General features: G+C 40.3%; 1 protein-coding gene across 2 annotated transcripts in view; it reads left to right on the top strand.

The window, feature by feature from the left end:
- Positions 1–17,330, top strand: part of gramd1bb (GRAM domain containing 1Bb) — a 69,068-nt gene extending 51,738 nt beyond the window's left edge. The window contains exons 6-23 of one of the 2 annotated variants that reach the window (XM_062419119.1): positions 1,326–1,346; positions 1,939–1,962; positions 8,152–8,236; positions 8,640–8,743; positions 8,851–8,946; positions 9,574–9,654; positions 9,827–9,942; positions 10,722–10,884; positions 11,040–11,232; positions 11,365–11,508; positions 11,629–11,747; positions 11,839–11,981; positions 12,172–12,275; positions 12,548–12,848; positions 13,176–13,187; positions 13,357–13,464; positions 14,645–14,765; positions 15,878–17,330. In XM_062419119.1, coding sequence (XP_062275103.1) covers positions 1,326–1,346; positions 1,939–1,962; positions 8,152–8,236; positions 8,640–8,743; positions 8,851–8,946; positions 9,574–9,654; positions 9,827–9,942; positions 10,722–10,884; positions 11,040–11,232; positions 11,365–11,508; positions 11,629–11,747; positions 11,839–11,981; positions 12,172–12,275; positions 12,548–12,848; positions 13,176–13,187; positions 13,357–13,464; positions 14,645–14,765; positions 15,878–15,967 — 2,025 coding nt within the window. In that variant the 3' untranslated portion in view covers positions 15,968–17,330. Of the gene's footprint in view, positions 1–1,325; positions 1,347–1,938; positions 1,963–5,834; positions 6,106–8,151; positions 8,237–8,639; positions 8,744–8,850; positions 8,947–9,573; positions 9,655–9,826; positions 9,943–10,721; positions 10,885–11,039; positions 11,233–11,364; positions 11,509–11,628; positions 11,748–11,838; positions 11,982–12,171; positions 12,276–12,547; positions 12,849–13,175; positions 13,188–13,356; positions 13,465–14,644; positions 14,766–15,877 lie in introns of those variants that run through there. The other variant, XM_062419120.1, reaches the window with a different exon arrangement.
- The last annotated feature ends 255 nt before the right edge of the window (positions 17,331–17,585 follow it).

Genomic DNA, 17,585 nt, shown 5'->3' with positions numbered 1-17,585 from the left:
CCACAAACACAGTAGATAACCACCAAACAGCGTCAGGCAGAGAAAACTCACAAAGAAACATACATTTAGCATCGTTATGTTGTGATGCGGTGATGTGGCCATTCGTAAGGCTGCTTGTCAAGTAAGTCATATTCAAAACATATTCTCACTCAACCGTCACTTAAGCAATGATAATCATTGTCCAATCACAGGCTGTTATCAAGTTTATAACAAATACTTAATAAATACAGTAAAGTTTAACTGTGTCTTGCTCAGGAAATTCTTAATCTCATTAGATGTAACTAAATGGTTTCAGAACATTAGAAACAACATTTTGTCTCTGGTTAATGTTGTTATTACAGTGAATTAAAATATGCTCCTTTTATTTATGGTACTACTGTAATCAGACACTGGATATCACTTCTTACCCCATCTCTTCCCACTCTTCTCTACCTGAATACCCTTCCCTTTGTTTCGCCCTCTGAATGATCACCTGCATGTTTCCCCTCCGGGACTTTTGCTCCTACACTGTTAGAGGCAAAACTGTGTTACATGTGGCTGGAAAATGTTTATTAAGATGCTGTGTATCTCTGCTGCCCTCTGCTGTTATAAAAATGCAACCAAATCTATGGGTTGTTTATGAAGAGCACGCAGATTCATAAATGACTGTAAGTGACCAATGGATGAAGTGTTTGAATCACGAATAGCAAGAAATACACATTTTAAGTCACATAATGGAGGTTAAGGAATAAAATCAATTTCTTAAATTAGGTTATGTGATAGTACATTATACATTGATAGAAAGTTTCAAATTGTGTCACAGAACTTGAGATATGGAAGGAAATCTTCTCAGATACGTATGCAGGACTAAATGATTTCTTAAGACAGAGAGATAGACGATTTGCGTTTCAAAATGAAATATATAGCCACAAAGTTTCACAGAATATGCTGACGAAGCATGTGGCAGGTTTAGGGTGAGATTACTTTCAGTTCTCATCAGAAATTGAAAAGATTTTGTCTTCATGAATTAATAAATTATTTAAAGGTCTGTGTGCCATTATGTTAACATCAGTATAATTTGAATGTTGATGTTAGTGAACTGAAAGAGAATTTCACCCTGACGTCCAGTGTATAAATCAACACTGTGACGTTCAACTGAGTATTCAAGAGTTTGAGAGCTTCCTGTAATTCCTGGCAGGGAGGAGTGCGAGGTACAGTTTGACTTTCACGCTTGCTGTACGTCTGTATGTTTCCACAAGTCTGCTGCAGTATGTACAACTTATAACTTAAAACAAAATCTCCCTCTCTCTTTCTCTCTCTCTTTCTCTCTCTCTCTCTCTCCACAGAAGAGCCAAAGCTGGTACAATGTAAGTAATGCCTTTTTTTTCCCTACATTACCAACATGTGTTTGTAATTGTGCAGTTCATTTTTAAAGGTGTGCTTATGTGTGTGCGAGTGCTTGTAGTCTATGTTCTGGTGTATGTACTCACATCATGTGGGTGACTCCTGGAAGTCTCCTTGCTTTAGTGAAAAGTGCTGCTTGGAAAGGTCACTGTCCTTGACCCTGTTTACCATAGCATCAAATCGCTTGTGTGGGTTACTGGTACTTCCAGGGTAGGATTAACTTGGTCTTAACAGAGTAACAGGTGGACCCTTCTGATGCAGGGAATCAAAGGAATGAGAAAAGTAGAGCAGGACTAGCTTGAGAATTTTCTTCGACAGAACAAGAGTATTGCAGTTTTACATTATACCACCAGGTGGTGTGCTAACCCTATTTCTGACACCATCATTATTCTTTCAGAAATGGTTAGTTTCTGAACAAGTATGGTGTTGGACTTGACTCTACTTAGCTTTAGTTTCTCCTGAAGTGTCTCTACTGGATTTATTCCCATCTTATATTGTTTTATTTCTTTTTTTATTATTATTCCCTGTGTGTACACTCTTCCCCTCTCTCCCCAGCATGAAAGACAACACATCCTGAGAGTAAGCATGACTTGTATTCTAGTGCAACTCTGGATCTTGCTTTCTCTCTGTCTCTTTATCTTTCTCTCTCTCTCTCTCTATCTCTCTCTCTCTCTCTCTCTCTCTCTCTCTCTGGTTGTCAGACCGGTGGGAGGAAAATATCCCTCCCTCCTATCTGTTACTCATTCCATTGACTTTACTCAGTGTTCTTACCACCTGATAGCAAAGCCACACATTTTAAAGACATATCTTAAAACATTTGTCGACCTAAAGCTCTATAGCTTCAAATTATTTGCTAATGGGTGTATTTGCTGCATCGAAATTCCTACAGAATGTAAGGCTGTTCTGGACTTGTATGTCACGAGTCTGTCAGATGTGGTTGAGGCTTGTCGCCACTCAAGCATCTAATTCTGGTACGCAACAGGTGGTAACAAGCGCACTTGAGTTTTTCACTGTACTAAAACAAATCAACAAACCATCGAAAGGGCCTCTGGACGAGCCTTGAATGCCTTTGAACAACAGGGGAATGGAGCATGGTGCTTTAGGTCATGGCATGTTTTCTTCCTGCCCAACTGTTTCTTTCATGTCCGGATAAACATGGACATTGGGACCTTTTGGCTTCAGGGTGGGGGTATGACAGAAGACTCCACAGAGACCTCCCTGGAGAGAGTGCTATGTTCAAATGAGGCTTGGTCCAAAAAGTCCACACAGTGTCTTAAATATTTCTCTAATAATGCACTCAGCTGTAGTAAGGCACTCACATTTCCTCTACTAATAAGAAAGGAGCATAACAAGTAACAATTTAGGGTTGATGTTGCTCTGACTTGTTCCCTGTTAATGTCTTAAAAGATGTAAATGTCATGTTTGCAAGATGACATACAGCTGATTACCAGCACAGTATACATCAAGTGTACATGATACCAGGACCATCTACTTTTGTCTTTAAATACACTGCCTAAAAAAGATAATCTAATTCTGTCTACTAGAGTCCTAAAAGGATAATGCTGGTGATATTCTATATTTTTCAATGTCAGCATATCCTCCTATTAAATGACCAAAGCTAAAAAATGAATTTATCTTATTATCAAGTATTAAATGTAGCCAAAGCTTAGTTAAGTGTATTCATTTTTGCCATGGATATCCACTATTGACCAAAAGCTATTAAATACACATCTGTTAACATTGTAATTTATTTAGAGTCAATCCCACATGCAGCGTCCTGGTGTTTTTTGGCCTGTTTGAGTAATATTTGCGAATGAAGAAAAAAAACTACAGTACCCAGCTGTTTCAGAAAGTCATTTTAACTTTATATGTATAACCTATTTTTAAAGTTTTACATCTTCAGTAAGAACCAATTTGCTTGGAGCCGAGTGTCACACAGATCGTGAGGTACTGAGAGGTGGATTCATTTGTTTTGGTCATTTCAGTGAATTTGCTAGCAATATCATAGATATAAAATAATACCAGCCTTATTCTTTAAAATTAAAAAAACTAACTAGATCAAAGTATTACACCTGCTCGTAATCATCACTGGGAACAAATGCAATTGTCAAACAACGACAGTAACATTTCTTGATTTAAAACAAGAATTCATTTTCTGTTTCCTGATAGGTAGATGCTGTTTAGAGTCGGTAGTGTGCACAATTTACCATCACAGATGATTCACAATGATAAATTTAACTTAGGTTGTGTTCCTGACATCTTGTACACTCATCCTAATTCATTCAATTAATACTGAAGTTCAATCAGTAAGTGAAATATGTCCATTAGGTACTTTGACTTCACTCGACCCTGTCTGTATATGTAGGTGTCATACCTATGATGCACCTGCATGTCAAAAGGTTTGTGCATGTGCATACATACTCTACATGGCAATGATGATCTCCCATGGCACTGAAACCACAGTGATTACAAATCCATCCGTCCCAATGTGAGTCTGAGCCTGTTAGAGATCGGCACAGTGGCAGCCCTTCGTCTACAGCCATCTGAAAGCCCCTGTTCATTTGATTTGCATCCACACCAATTTGTCACGAAGGTTCCTCTGCAGCACTAATCTACTCAGACACCGGGAAGTTAGCAACAAGAGGGAAACTGATGAACAAACAGTGCATGGATGAGTGAAATTAATCGTTAACATAGTGAATGATTGAATTTGTCTAGATCGATATGAATAGATGCAGAATAGAAAAGGCCTTTCACATTACTTCATATGGATCAATAACCAAATACCTTGTCTGACTTTACATCCAATACAGAACAGCCACAGCAAAAGGATGGGACTGTTATTTTCATGACGAACATACACACCTCCCCCCCCTTAAACCACTAAAACCCCACCCTGCTTTACAGTACCAGGCTCCACTGTCCCCTACTGTTTGTCCAGTGTGTTAATAATTAACCAAATTCATAAATGCTGTGTATCTACAGTCCCAACTCATCCCAAGCCTCAGACTGTCACCTGAACACTAGACTTGTTTGCATTCAGTGCAACAATGGCCCCTTTCTTCTCTTGACTTATCAGATAAGTTCACTCTGAGTGCGAAAACCACACGTTTTTTCAGAAAAACAATTTGTTCTGGCAGCAAAATGAGCTTTCATTCAGCAGAAATTTTAACCGCATGATGTAAAGATGTAAAGGCATTTCTCAACAAGGTGACAGCCTTTTTAGAGCTGCGTGTAAATGATCTGCACTGTTTTCCAAGAGGCCTGCTACTGAGGATTATTTTACGTTTTTCCAATCTATTTCTCACTTCAAATTTGTCTCCTCTGTGTCTGGTTAAAGGGAGGATTGGGAAACAGCAGCAGAGGGAAGGTGGATGGCACAAATGAGGGTGACCCATTTGTTTTTTTGCAGTGGGAGTCAATGAAATGCGAGTAGTTGTACAAGGGGCTTATCATCATTGCTGCAACCACCATCAGTATGCCCAGCATCTTGACTCTTGAAAATATTTTTAGTCAAGAATCATGGGAGGACGTGCACATCAATTGGGTTTTTTTAAGCGTGTCTAAAATAGAAGCTGCGAGCTTTGCATCTTTCTTGCCTGCTGAGAGCAACAGAGGTGGATCAAGTATCAAGTAGGCATGAATGACCTCAATACCGTTCAAGGATGGAGATCATGAAGCTCTGAGTACCTTCAAATTGTCGTTGAGCATCAATTTTAGTACCTCAGGTGTGGATTCCAGTCAGTACATGAGATGATCAAATGAAAGAGACAAACGAATAGGAATATTAACAGTATGTTGGTCTGACCGCTTCACCCTGCGACCCTGTGCAGAGCCTGTCAAGATTGATGATGTTGTTTTGCAGGCGGAGGTAACTGGAGGTTATGCTCACATCTGTTCTCTGTAACTCAGTCACTTGCTCAGTGCTCAAGACGGACTCCTATTTCAACGGACTGAAAACACACAGTTTTCTCTTTTATTGTAACCAATCCTGTTTCCTTCATCTTTACCCTCTGTGTTCCCAGCTTTGTCTTTGTTTGTATTAGCCCATTCCACAAAGTAAACTAGCTTCATTCTTTGCTGGTCATAAACAGAGTAATTACAAGGCACTCAGACCTGGACAGCACAACACACTAAACACGCAATTACCAGGAGGAGTAAGGGGAGGAGGGAAAAAAAAGGAAAAAGCTTCTGGCATGATAATAAAGGACTTGTTGACCGGGGTTACTAGAGGGCAACGGCCGTAACTCCTCTCCCTGTGTGTGTGAAAGGAAGAGAGAGAGAGACACAGAACGACAGAGCGAGACAAGGATCATGTGGCTGGAGTGTGCCTCGTCCACTGCTCTACACTGAAAGGGAGCAACACCCAAAACAGGGGGCGGATACTGCAGCCTGCACACCTCCCGACTCACTAGCTCTTGTCTCTTATTTTCCAACCATACCCACCCAACTGACAAGTCCTCCGACTTCAGTGGAGCCCACTCGGGGGGTCCGTTTTGGAAAATTAGTTTCCATCCACGCACCAATATATGGAACATGGAACTGGATGAGGATTGTTCATTGTCGGACTGGGAGGCCGTGCTGGAACTGGATGAGGCGTTGGCAGGGTGGCTTCTGCAGGGTCCAGCTAGAGGGGAGTGGGGTTGGGAGTGGGGCTGGGCTACCTCCAACCTTCAGGACCCTGAGTGGGACCCTGAGTGGGACACTGAGGAGATCCCTGCTGTAAGTTGTCCTCCACTTGTAAGCTTAAAAACATGCAGAGAAAGCAAAGTGAAGTGATATTTAAAAGTTAGAAAAATGTGTAGTTTCTGGAAGATTCGTTTCTCTCTTCATAGGACGAAGTGAAGTCACGAGATTGGGGACAGCAAAAAGGCTTTGCAGCAAGCTTTGTCTTTACTGTATGCTGATGTACTGTCAGCACAGATCTGTGGTAATTCCCCCCTACTAAAGTAAACAACTGGTTTGGTTATGAGTCATAGCTATTTGAATTCTTCCAGAGCTCATACAGGCCTGTTGTTTGGAGCGATTGTGGGGTTACCGTGCTGACATGACTTGATGTATCAGCAGTGTAGGTGTGTTTGGTCGTTTGTGATTGTGGATCTTAAAAAGAAGCATGAGGATGGCGGGTGCAGTCAAATCAGTTAAATTGCAGGAAATTGATTCGTATGTTTATGATAAATTATAGTAATGAGCTTCATAGAAAGTGTTAGTGAATTCTGAAATACTGTTTGGGAGTATCTATATTCTGGCCGTCGAGGGAGGTGCAGTGATTAGAAAAAAGCTCTAAAAGCATGTGAGTGACATCACTGAATGGCAGTATAAAATGTTTAAATCTGCCTATAGCATTATAATTATAGTTATAAGCACTCATAAATATCCATAATGCTTTATAACAATAACAAACTATAAAGCATTTTACAATGAGAACATAAAACATGTTTTAATGGGAGCAGATAATGGATTGAGGACTCAAATTATAGATAATAGCAAGCAATTTCTACGATACCCTTAGCTGTGTATATATGGTCATAACATACAATAAACTGGCACAACTGAATGATTGACATTTACATTTCATGAATGTAATGTTTCCCCCAAAAAAACTCTGAAACAGTTTCTACTTTGACCGTAACTGTAGCTCCTATGTAAACCTTTGATCACTAAAAGTGATCGTCATACATTATGAAATGATGAATGAGTGACCAGCAATAGTCAACTATTATGATACTATGAGCCTATAATTCTTTATAAAATGGTATAATGTGTTATGCTTATTTTTATAGAGCATTATAAATCTGTATTAGTGCTTATAACTATTATAATACAGTGCTATAAGTATATTATAACATACCAGTAAGTATGTTTATAATGCACTATAGACATGGGTGTTGTAGAAAGTGTTATCTTAGAATTCCAACTCCTACATTGGACAATAGTGGCACATGTAGTGACTTTTAATATCAACAAGATGTTCTTTTTCCCACCCATCCACATCCAAAGGAGTATATTTTTCTTTTGTTTCAGTATCATTCTTTTTACTGTACTGGCAGCTATTGCTTCCTGTAGCTTTCCTGTTAAAGGAAAGCATCTGGCACAGATATAGAGAGATTTTATATGTCACAGACTCACTCTGCAAATAATCAAGTCTGCTGAAGCCAAGAAAAAGGAGAGAATAATCATACTGAAGAGGATTTCCCCCCAACTGCTGAAACGTTCATGTTTGACCACCATACGTGGTGATGTTTACTGTTTGAGCTTCCATTGGATGTCTTGCTTTTTGTCACAACAAAAGCCTCATTGTCAGAAACATGCTGCTCGGTGATGCTCTGTAATCTGAGAATGTGACTCATATTAAAAACGCTTACAGTCATGGCAGCATGTTTATTGAATGATCTGCTGCAGGGCTGATGTTTGAGAATTGTGCTTCTAATCACTCTGGTTTTGCTCATCATCTATAACGCGGTCTTACAGACACACCTCTGCTTGCCATTCACTGTACATCCATTTCCAGCGCTTGTCAAAATCCCCCACAGGAACAAAAGCTTTGGTATAATCAGAGAACAAATCAAACATCAACAGCCAAACCTGTGGGTGGTTTTAACAAGGTTATCTCACATGCTCTTTGAAACAAATAACCTGGGCTGCGTGACGGAGACGACACTTGTGAGCAAATGACTGTAAAGCATATGTGTGTGTGTGTGTGTGTGTGTGTGTATGTGTGGCAGTGCATGTGTGTAGCAGTGTTTCTGACTCTGTCTGTCACTGCAGGTGCTGAGCCCGACATACAAGCAGCGCAATGAAGACTTTAGGAAACTCTTCAAGCAGCTCCCTGACACAGAGAGACTCATTGTGGGTGAGTGGATGGCAGAGACACACAACAGCCATCTGAGGACTGACGGGGTGCAGCTAACTTGTCAATGACTAGAAAATGATCCATCCTGACAGAAAGAGACAAAACTGGAAATTTCAAATGGCTGACATTATTACATTATTGTGAACATGTGTAGATTTATCATCAGCAATGTAAAACATACTTCATACACCTTTATAGTCATTTGTAATCTGATAATCAATTTTACAGCAGTCTAAGGCGTATTTTGCAGTGTACCGTGAGCACATGATGTCATAGGTTTAAAAGATACAAACAGATTTGTCGTTGCATTCTTTTCCCAAAAAACTCTTCAATGAATATTATCTGAAATCCCTTAATAAATAAAACTCTGGGGTAAAATTGAGCTCTAAATCCGACATTTCAGACTACTCCTGTGCGCTGCAGCGGGACATCCTCTTGCAGGGACGACTCTACCTCTCTGAGAATTGGATCTGTTTCTATAGCAACATCTTCCGCTGGGAAACACTGGTATGCCTGTGTTAACTCTCTGCACCTTTGCGCAGTTTTTTTTACATTGAAAGTATTGTGTCATACTTGGCCCTATAATGTGCGTTTGCGTGTTCATTTGTGTGTAGCTGACAGTGCGGCTAAAGGACATCTGCTCAATGACAAAAGAGAAGACTGCCCGCCTCATTCCCAATGCAATCCAGGTCTGCACAGACAATGAGAAGGTAAGGGACACACAATCAGAAAATACAGGCACTTACATGAGAGGAAGGTTAGAATTTCATACTACGGACATGCCTCAGACTTAACTGTGAATATGTATTCATATTCATTATACACGGTCGCCCATAAAGTTGGAATAAAATATTTTTCCCCTCTTTCCATGAAATGATTGTGACAATGTGATGTATTCTTGATAGATAAAGTGTATATATTGTCAAAATTGTATTGATCGATCTCATTATACCTGGTCAAAGGTGATTACTGATGTGTATAAATAGAAAATAAAAAGAGGAAAACTAATTTATTCCAACTTTATGGGCGACCGTGTATTTGCCTAAAGAACAAGCAGGGAGCCAACAAGCAGGGCCCGTTCATATTTACATATTGATGACTGGAGAATGCTTGGCAAAATAATTCTCCCCACCATCACTTTAGAAATTATCTTAATGTTTCATGCCCTGCTCATTCATGAAATTGATCTATTTAACAAAGCTAAGGTTTTCTCCTCAAAATATGTCACTGCAAGTTAAAATAATTCCAAACTCAAAGGTCCTCAGAAATGGACCTTTTAATTTTCACAATATGTTGACAAGACTCACACACTCATGATTACATTGTTTTCTTCACAGCACTTTTTCACCTCGTTTGGGGCCAGGGACAGGACGTACATGATGATGTTCAGACTGTGGCAGAATGCGCTGCTCGACAAGGTAGGACCATCTGATTTACAGCATTTCTCTTGATTATATATCTGGAAACAGAATTTTTGTACATTTGCACCCAAAGAAAATATTGCCAACCACTATTTTGTTTTTCATTTCTCATAAATGTGACTGTGGAGTATTCTTATTCCTCCTTCTGATTGCTTTATGCCTCATGCAGCCTCTGTGCCCTAAAGAACTATGGCACTTTGTTCATCAGTGCTATGGCAACGAGCTCGGACTAACCAGTGATGATGAGGACTATGTTCCCCCTGATGACGATTTCAACACCATGGGGTGAGTCTGGTTGCGCTGCAAGATCAGTTGCTATGGTTACCACGATAAACATTTTTCAGTTTATTGCCTAATTACCCAAATTGCACGTTGATTAGAGGGCCTCGATATGAGCTGTAACAAGCACTACTCATATGTTTACGAGCATACACTCTCACTCCAGCTCTCTCACAACCAAACACTTACCATCCCTCTCAACTCTCTGCTTCTTTACACCTATTTACACAACTTAAAGACTGCAGAAAGGCAACACAGCGTCTTTTTCTCTTCCTGTCTGAAGTGGATATTTCAACTTGTTTCAAGACTTTTACTGAATTAAAAAACAGTCTTCTTTATCAAGAAGTTTCTTATTTTAAATGCACATAAATTCTTTCAAACATTACTAATTTAAATAGACAATGATGTAAGGTTGAAGCCATAAAGCAGTCAGTGTCAGTGCTGAAATGTGATCTTCTGCTGTTATATCTGTCTTTTAAAGTTTAGTGACGAAAAACAAAACTTCTCTACAGTTCATGTGTGTATACTGTTTTTATGTGTGTGCTGAACATTATTGTGAACTGCAGAATAAATTGCTCTGAAGTTCGGCACTAAAGATGCTCTGTATATACTAAGCTGATCCTTGTACAAACATCCTGATAATAGCATTTTTACCACATGTCAAATCCGACTCATCTGATAAGTCTATGCAAACACTTCTTGAGCTAAGTTTCCTCGTTGCTCAGCCAAGATGAGAGATAAGATAGGTGAATTTCTGGCTTCTCGCTGTTTTCCGGTGCCACCAGGTTCAGTGAAGAGATTCCCAATGAAGAGAATGAGATCAACAATGACAACTTGTCTAAGAGCAGCGCAGAGGCCAAGCCTGAGGGGAGCCCTCCCCTACTACACAAGAAGGTCATCCCAAACAGCACCATCCCCAGCCCGGGGAACCATGACACGCCCATCACAGTGAGTTATAAACGTTATATCACATATATATATATATATAACACATACATTGACACTGTGATATGCAAATGAAAGACATTTGGTTGGTGAGATAAACATAAATGATTTAAATAAATGTGTTTGCTTTACACCTATTTCCTTGTTCTCTCCCCCAGTTCGACCTCCCAGCAGAGGAGAATACAGACTGTCTACCAGACGGTGAGTTGCTGGCTCTGCCGCTGGTGGTGGAAGAGCAGAACAATGAGACCAGCGGGCCCGGAGGTCCCGTCCCCTCTCCCTCATTGGACTTCAACGACAACGAGGACATTCCCACTGAGCTTAGCGACTCATCAGAAACACACGACGAGGGTGAGTGCACAGAAACCAGAGTTCCAGTTCTGACAAAATACATAATCAACTATTTTCATGCATAACTGAACACATGAAGTCAACCTTGATATATAATATGTCACTTTGTCTGTGTGTCTCCCTGATGTGCAGGTGAGGTGCAGGCCTTCCACGAGGATCTGAATGGCAGACAGCACATCAATGAGATCTACAAGTTCAGCGTGGACAAGCTCTACGACATCCTCTTCACAGAATCACCATTCATGAGCGACTTCATGGAACAGAGGCGATTCTCAGGTTATTGTTTCTGATGTTTCTGCAGCTGACCCTGTCGTCTAACCTCCCCAGTACAAGGGCAAACAAAAAATGTGCTATACTCCAGGATGTATTAATCAATGAATCCTCTTCACTGTTCAGATGTGGTGTACCACCCATGGAAGAAAGAGGATGCTGGGAACCAGACAAGAGAGATCCTGTACACCATCTCTCTGTCCAACCCCTTGGCTCCCAAAACAGCCACTGTCACAGAGACTCAGGTACAGTGAACTAACATCATCGATGAAGAGAAATATAAGTATAGTGTGTTTTACAAACAATTAAAGGAACACCATATTTCTCATTTTTCAGACTCTGTACAAGGCCAGTCATGAGAGTGAGTGTTACATCATCGATGCTGAGGTCGTCACACATGACGTGCCCTACCACGATTACTTCTACACCCTCAACCGCTACATGCTCACCCGGGTGGCCAAGAACAAGTGTCGGTTACGGTGAGTAAGACATGATCAGATACGCAGAGGATAGATCTAGAAAATGAGATGTTGTAATAAATTATATATTGCTGTGTTTGACAAGTTTGCTTCTGAATGTGCCATTTGATATTTCACAAGTTTAAAAAATGTTATGCTTTGTTATAAAAGAGTGTGTATCTATAAAGATGCATTTCTGCCTGTCTCTTAGGGTATCAACAGAGCTACGCTTCAGAAAGCAGCCGTGGGGGCTGGTGAAAGGCTTCATAGAGAAAAACTTCTGGAGCGGGCTAGAGGAGAATTTCCGCCATCTTGGTACACTTGAGTATTTTTTTTACATAGGGTTGGTCAGACTCTTAACTGTTAGTCCTGCTTGGTGTGATGATGACGAAGATGTCTAAAAAAAGATATCAAAAGTCTCATAAGCTGTTTGATCACAAAGCATTTACATTGGCATTTGTTATATATTCTATGCATGCATCATTTTCCCAAAATGGAAGATCCACATTTTATATTACGGTGCCTAAAAAATGTCAATCTATAAATAAATCTGGATGAGATGTGATATTTGTCTTCTTCCCTCTCAGAGTTGGAGCTGTCCAAGCTGGAGGAGATAATGACTGAGTCCCACCAGCTCTCCCCGAAGGCTAAAGCGGTGAAGAACGCCACAGTGAGGCGGAAGAAGAGGCCACTCCCACACATGCGCAGTCAGCATCTGGACGAGGCACTCAGCCCCGTTACCACGCCAACGGATGAGGAAGTGATTCAGCGGATTAAACAAGTGGCAGGCTCCACGCAAACCAGACACCAGAGTCCAGAGCACACTCACCTGACCGGAGGCCTTGCTCTGTACAGCGTCTCCAAACTGCTTCTCATCATCAGCTTTGTGTATGATGCCAACACACACACACACACACACACACACACAGAGAAAAACCTACACATCTGGCCATGCAGATATAGAAACATATAGAAATTCAGAAATCCAATTTTGTCATATGCTGACAGAAAAAGACACACATGCTCATCTCATATCTGTTGAAACAGAGACATTTCTCTGAGTCACTTGTCCCATGATTTCATTTTCCCAGTATTCTCTGTGGCGTTTTTGTCTAATTTGCAATTTCAAGTTTTTTATCTTTTCTTGTAAATATCTCATTGTTGTTGTTCTCTGAGTGTAACCCCTCTCTCCTCTCCTTTCATTGCCATCCATAGGATCTGTCTAAGGTACATACAGTAAATGATCTGATGAGCCAGATGAAGAAACAATCCAATTACAATTTGAATATCACTTACCATTTACAGAACAGCTAATTATAGGCATTATGAATGCATAAAATGCTAAGTGGAAGCCTTGGTTGATTTACTGGGTTCTTTCTTTTCTGCCCTCCTTCAGCCTGGTCCTGCTGGTGTTCCTCAATATGATGCTCTTCTACAAGCTGTGGATGCTGGAGTACTCTGCACAGTCCTTAACAACCTGGCAAGGGCTGCGGCTTCAGGAGAGGTATGGGCACAAATGCACATTATTACACAATCAATCGACAATTCATACAAAACTCCTTTATTAAAGACATTTAACATGTTGAAAAATGGGGTCGGTAGTGTTGTGGAAAAGACAGAAAAAACTGCCAGAATTTGAAAATACAGACCCTATCATGCATTAATAAACAGTAAACAGTAAACAGGCCGACCTCTTGCCTGTGTAAAAATAATGAGTCTCCCATCTGTCAGCTTGAATTCAAGTGATATTTTGACTGTTGTGTTTCTTTTATTGTCCGCCTTCAAAACCTCTTCAGTCACCATCTCCAAACTGAGTCCCAGAGCAGCACGAAGCACCAGGGCACAGAGATGGCTCAGTATCCAACCTGAAGCCACAGCGATGCATAAAAATATATTGCTGTTTTTAACTTCTTGGAGCCGAGGTCACTTCCACTGAAAGTCTCATTCCAGCGTTTTTGATAAGATTATGATTAGATTCTACACCCTGGTTCTGCTTGTCACTCTGGGACTCGGTTCGGTTCAGTTTACCCCACAGTATAGACAACAGTCAGATGATTGCACAATCCTTTTCATTATGGTTTCTGTAGATATTCCTGTCTTTTTTTCTGTTGTACTGCAATTCATGCCGTCTCGTCACTTCCTATCCATTAGTATCCCCCTGAACGCCAGACAGCCAAACGTCATGTTTTGTCTGCGTAGCCTTGTGAAAGACTCAAGTTATGTGCAATGAGTGCGTAGGCAGAGTGTGCGCAGATAGGCAAGTAGATAGGTTGACAGGAGTTCTGCTATATCTATTTGGCTGTTTACCCGAAAAAGACGTCACATACAAATGTAACAATAAATTACAGACATAAAAAATGCACACATACACTCTGTTAGACATACACACTAAACTATATCCATATGTTTCTTGACATGTGCGACATGAAACAACACAGAGTTTCTAAAATTACCCCTCAATAGTTCTGGGCTTACTGAAACAATTTACTAAATTGTGTGTTGGAAGTTATGCTTCAGTGGCTGCACCCTGATGTTACTAATGTGTGTGTGTGTGTGTGTGTGTGTGTGTGTGTGTGTGTGTGTGTGTGTGTGTGTGTGTGTGTGTGTGTGTGTGTGTGTGTGTGTGTGTGTGTGTGTGTGTGTGTGTGTGTGTGTGTGTGTGTGTGTGTGTGTGTGTGTTCCAGTAAACTGCCTCAGACGCAGTCGGAGTGGGCCCAGTTACTGGAGGCGCAGCAGCGTTACCATGACGCTGAGCTACAGAAGTGGAGGGAGATTATCAAGTCGTCAGTAGTGCTGCTAGACCAGGTACTAGACACTGCTAGGCTCAGAGACATTCTCAAAATCATGTTGGAATGGGTCGTTACCAACATTTTAACAACTTCCAGACAATTTGACTGCATTTGCATTGCAGTTAAATTATTTGTGTACATTGCAATGTAAGTGCAGTGGTTCTGGTTATATGTCTGCAGTCAGTAGAACAACTGGCTCCTCTACCAGTTGTATATTTTTGAATTTTTGTACCAAACATTGAAACAAAGTTCTCCATTGTAATATTTTCAACATTTGTTTAGGCTTGAAAATCATGAAAGTATGTGTTGTCTGTAGATGGATGCATAAGAAAATTAGGTAAATTAAACTCCTGCACAGTGACAGCACTGACTTTATAATAGATATGTTTCAGTCATGGACCTTTGTAGATCTGCAGCAATTAGTCAATTAATCAATCAGTCAACCAACAGAAAATATATCAGCAACTATTTATATTCATTTATTAATTCATATATTACTTTTTTTTTTAAACACTAAAAATGATTGCTGCTTTTACCTTTTTTAAATGTGACATTAATCTGACATCTGTATTTTTGCATCAGTTAAAAAACTCACCTCTTACAATCTGGAAAGCCACGATCACACAAAAAAATATTAAAACATCTATTCACTTTATTGATCCCTAGAGGGGAAATTCACAAAACCCAAAAACATCTGCATAATCTATCTTCCGAATGTCTAAAACATGAGTAATTTCACTAGAGAATAGCTAAATAAACAAAATCCTCTTGTTGTCAACGTCAGGGTCATCGCAGGCCTGGTATTCTTGATCAGTCAACGCCCATGTAAACTAATCTTATGCTACATTTCCAAACTCTAGGCAACTAGTATCATAACTGAGTGAACTTTAAGGAAGCCATAGAAGGACCATCCCATCTCAAATCCACAAGGGAATGACTGAAATGTGTAACTCGTAGCCAAAAGTAGCAAATCTGAAGCATCCGAGGAAAGATTGTCAAGTGAATCATCATAAAAGAAACAATGGAACTGTCAGATTTTCTGCATCTTAATATGCTGTAGATTAGTGTAACTCTATTTTTATTAAGCAAGCTAACATATTGTTTTTTACTCTTGTTTCTCTTCATTAGATGAAAGACTCTTTATTGAACCTGCAGCGGGGTATTGGATTAAGGGACTACAGCTCTGAGGCTGAAGAGAAGAGAAGTCGCTATCACTGATACACCACCACAAGGCCATGAGGGCATGCTGTGCAATATAGGACCTGTTTTGTTTATGGACCAGTATGTGGGCAGCAGCATGACATGAGGGACAGGGACTGAGGGGGAGGAGGGACCAACAGTGAGCTGGTCCAGTAGAGACGAAGAGAGGAACAATCGTCTCCAGTGCACAGATGTTCCAAAACCCCGGGAGGAAGTTCCCCTGTGCACAGACGGGAACTTAGGTGTCCCCAACATCACTGAGGCATTGCGGGAAGGTGCGAGACCTGTACCTTCTCTTATACCTGTGGGATAACCATTTCCTTCTCCTCTCTTTTATTTACTGAGTGCATCCTATTGTAAGCCATGTCAACCAGGAGAGCGGCAGAGAAAAAGAAGGAAAACTACTGCATGCATTTAGACAACTTAACTCCCCTCAGTGTTAATGTGGTCCAGTTCCAGTCTACGTGTGTCAAAAAAAAGAACATAAGAAGAGAGATCGAGTAAAGGAAAGGGGGAGAGGGGGTCCTTTCAAGTCATTGTGGCTTTCTACGCCTCTCGACTGTTCTAAACCAATCGTCCCCTAGAGGTCCTCGCTGCAGCGTCCCTTTAATAAGCCTCCAGGTGATCAGACTGCAGTATCGCCCTCCAACCAAAAAGAGAGTATTGTAGCCAGGAGATCGGATTCACCGATCAGTCCCTTTTTTGCCTTGTTTGAACCTGGCCAGTATGGTCTTTGTCGGGGCTGGTTCCCTGTCAGACCGGTGTGTTGAGATATTTATACGTAGAATCTAAAGATTGATAAGACCTGAAGCAGTATTTTTAACATTAAAGAAAAGAAGAAATATGGATTCACTGTGTTACTTGCCCCAATTTGTTTCTACACACAAAGTTAATTAACCTCCTTCCACTGCGTTATTCCCACTCCTCCTGATGAAGTAGAATGTATTAGCCTGGACAAAAAGGCCAGACTTTGATCACAAGTTATTAATCTTTGAAAAAGGGACACTGCAGCCAGACTAGTAGGGAGACCTGTGTTCTTACTTGTTTTATTACTAAACTGTGACTATATCTCTTTAAAAATGTTTCAAATTAGAAAGAATTCTATGAATATATTTGAAATATATAAGGATATTTCATTATTTAATATATATATATTTCAAAATATATAAACATTACCTATATTTATTATTAATTTATGTACATAAAGAAATGATCAGAGCTCTAGACCAGTTAAAGAATTTCTAACAAAATCTGTTTTCTTCTAAAAAAAAAAAAATGCATGCCAGATATGTCTGTGACATGTCCAGTGTGCAAGTATGAGTCTGCATTTGCGCGATTATATTCGCGCATGAGTGTGTGTGTGTGTGTGTGTGTGTGTGTGTGTGTGTGTGTGTGTGTGTGAGTGTGTGTGTGTGTGTGTGTGTGGGTGTGTGAAAGCGCAAGTGTGTGCTGTAAAGTGTGACATTTTTACCATTCCACACTTGTATGTTTCTTAATTTTTTCTTTTCTGGCTCCTGCAGCCAGACTGCCTTTTTTAATGCTAATGCATTTGGATGCCGCCTTGCATTAGCACCACCTGGGTACAGTTTACAATTGAAGAGTTTTGTTCCAAAATGATGTATCCAACATTTGAGGG

This window comes from Scomber scombrus, chromosome 5 (genome assembly GCF_963691925.1).
Source record: "Scomber scombrus chromosome 5, fScoSco1.1, whole genome shotgun sequence".
In the NCBI taxonomy this organism is placed as follows: Eukaryota; Metazoa; Chordata; class Actinopteri; order Scombriformes; family Scombridae; genus Scomber; species Scomber scombrus.
This window is presented reverse-complemented; position numbering and strand designations above follow the sequence as displayed.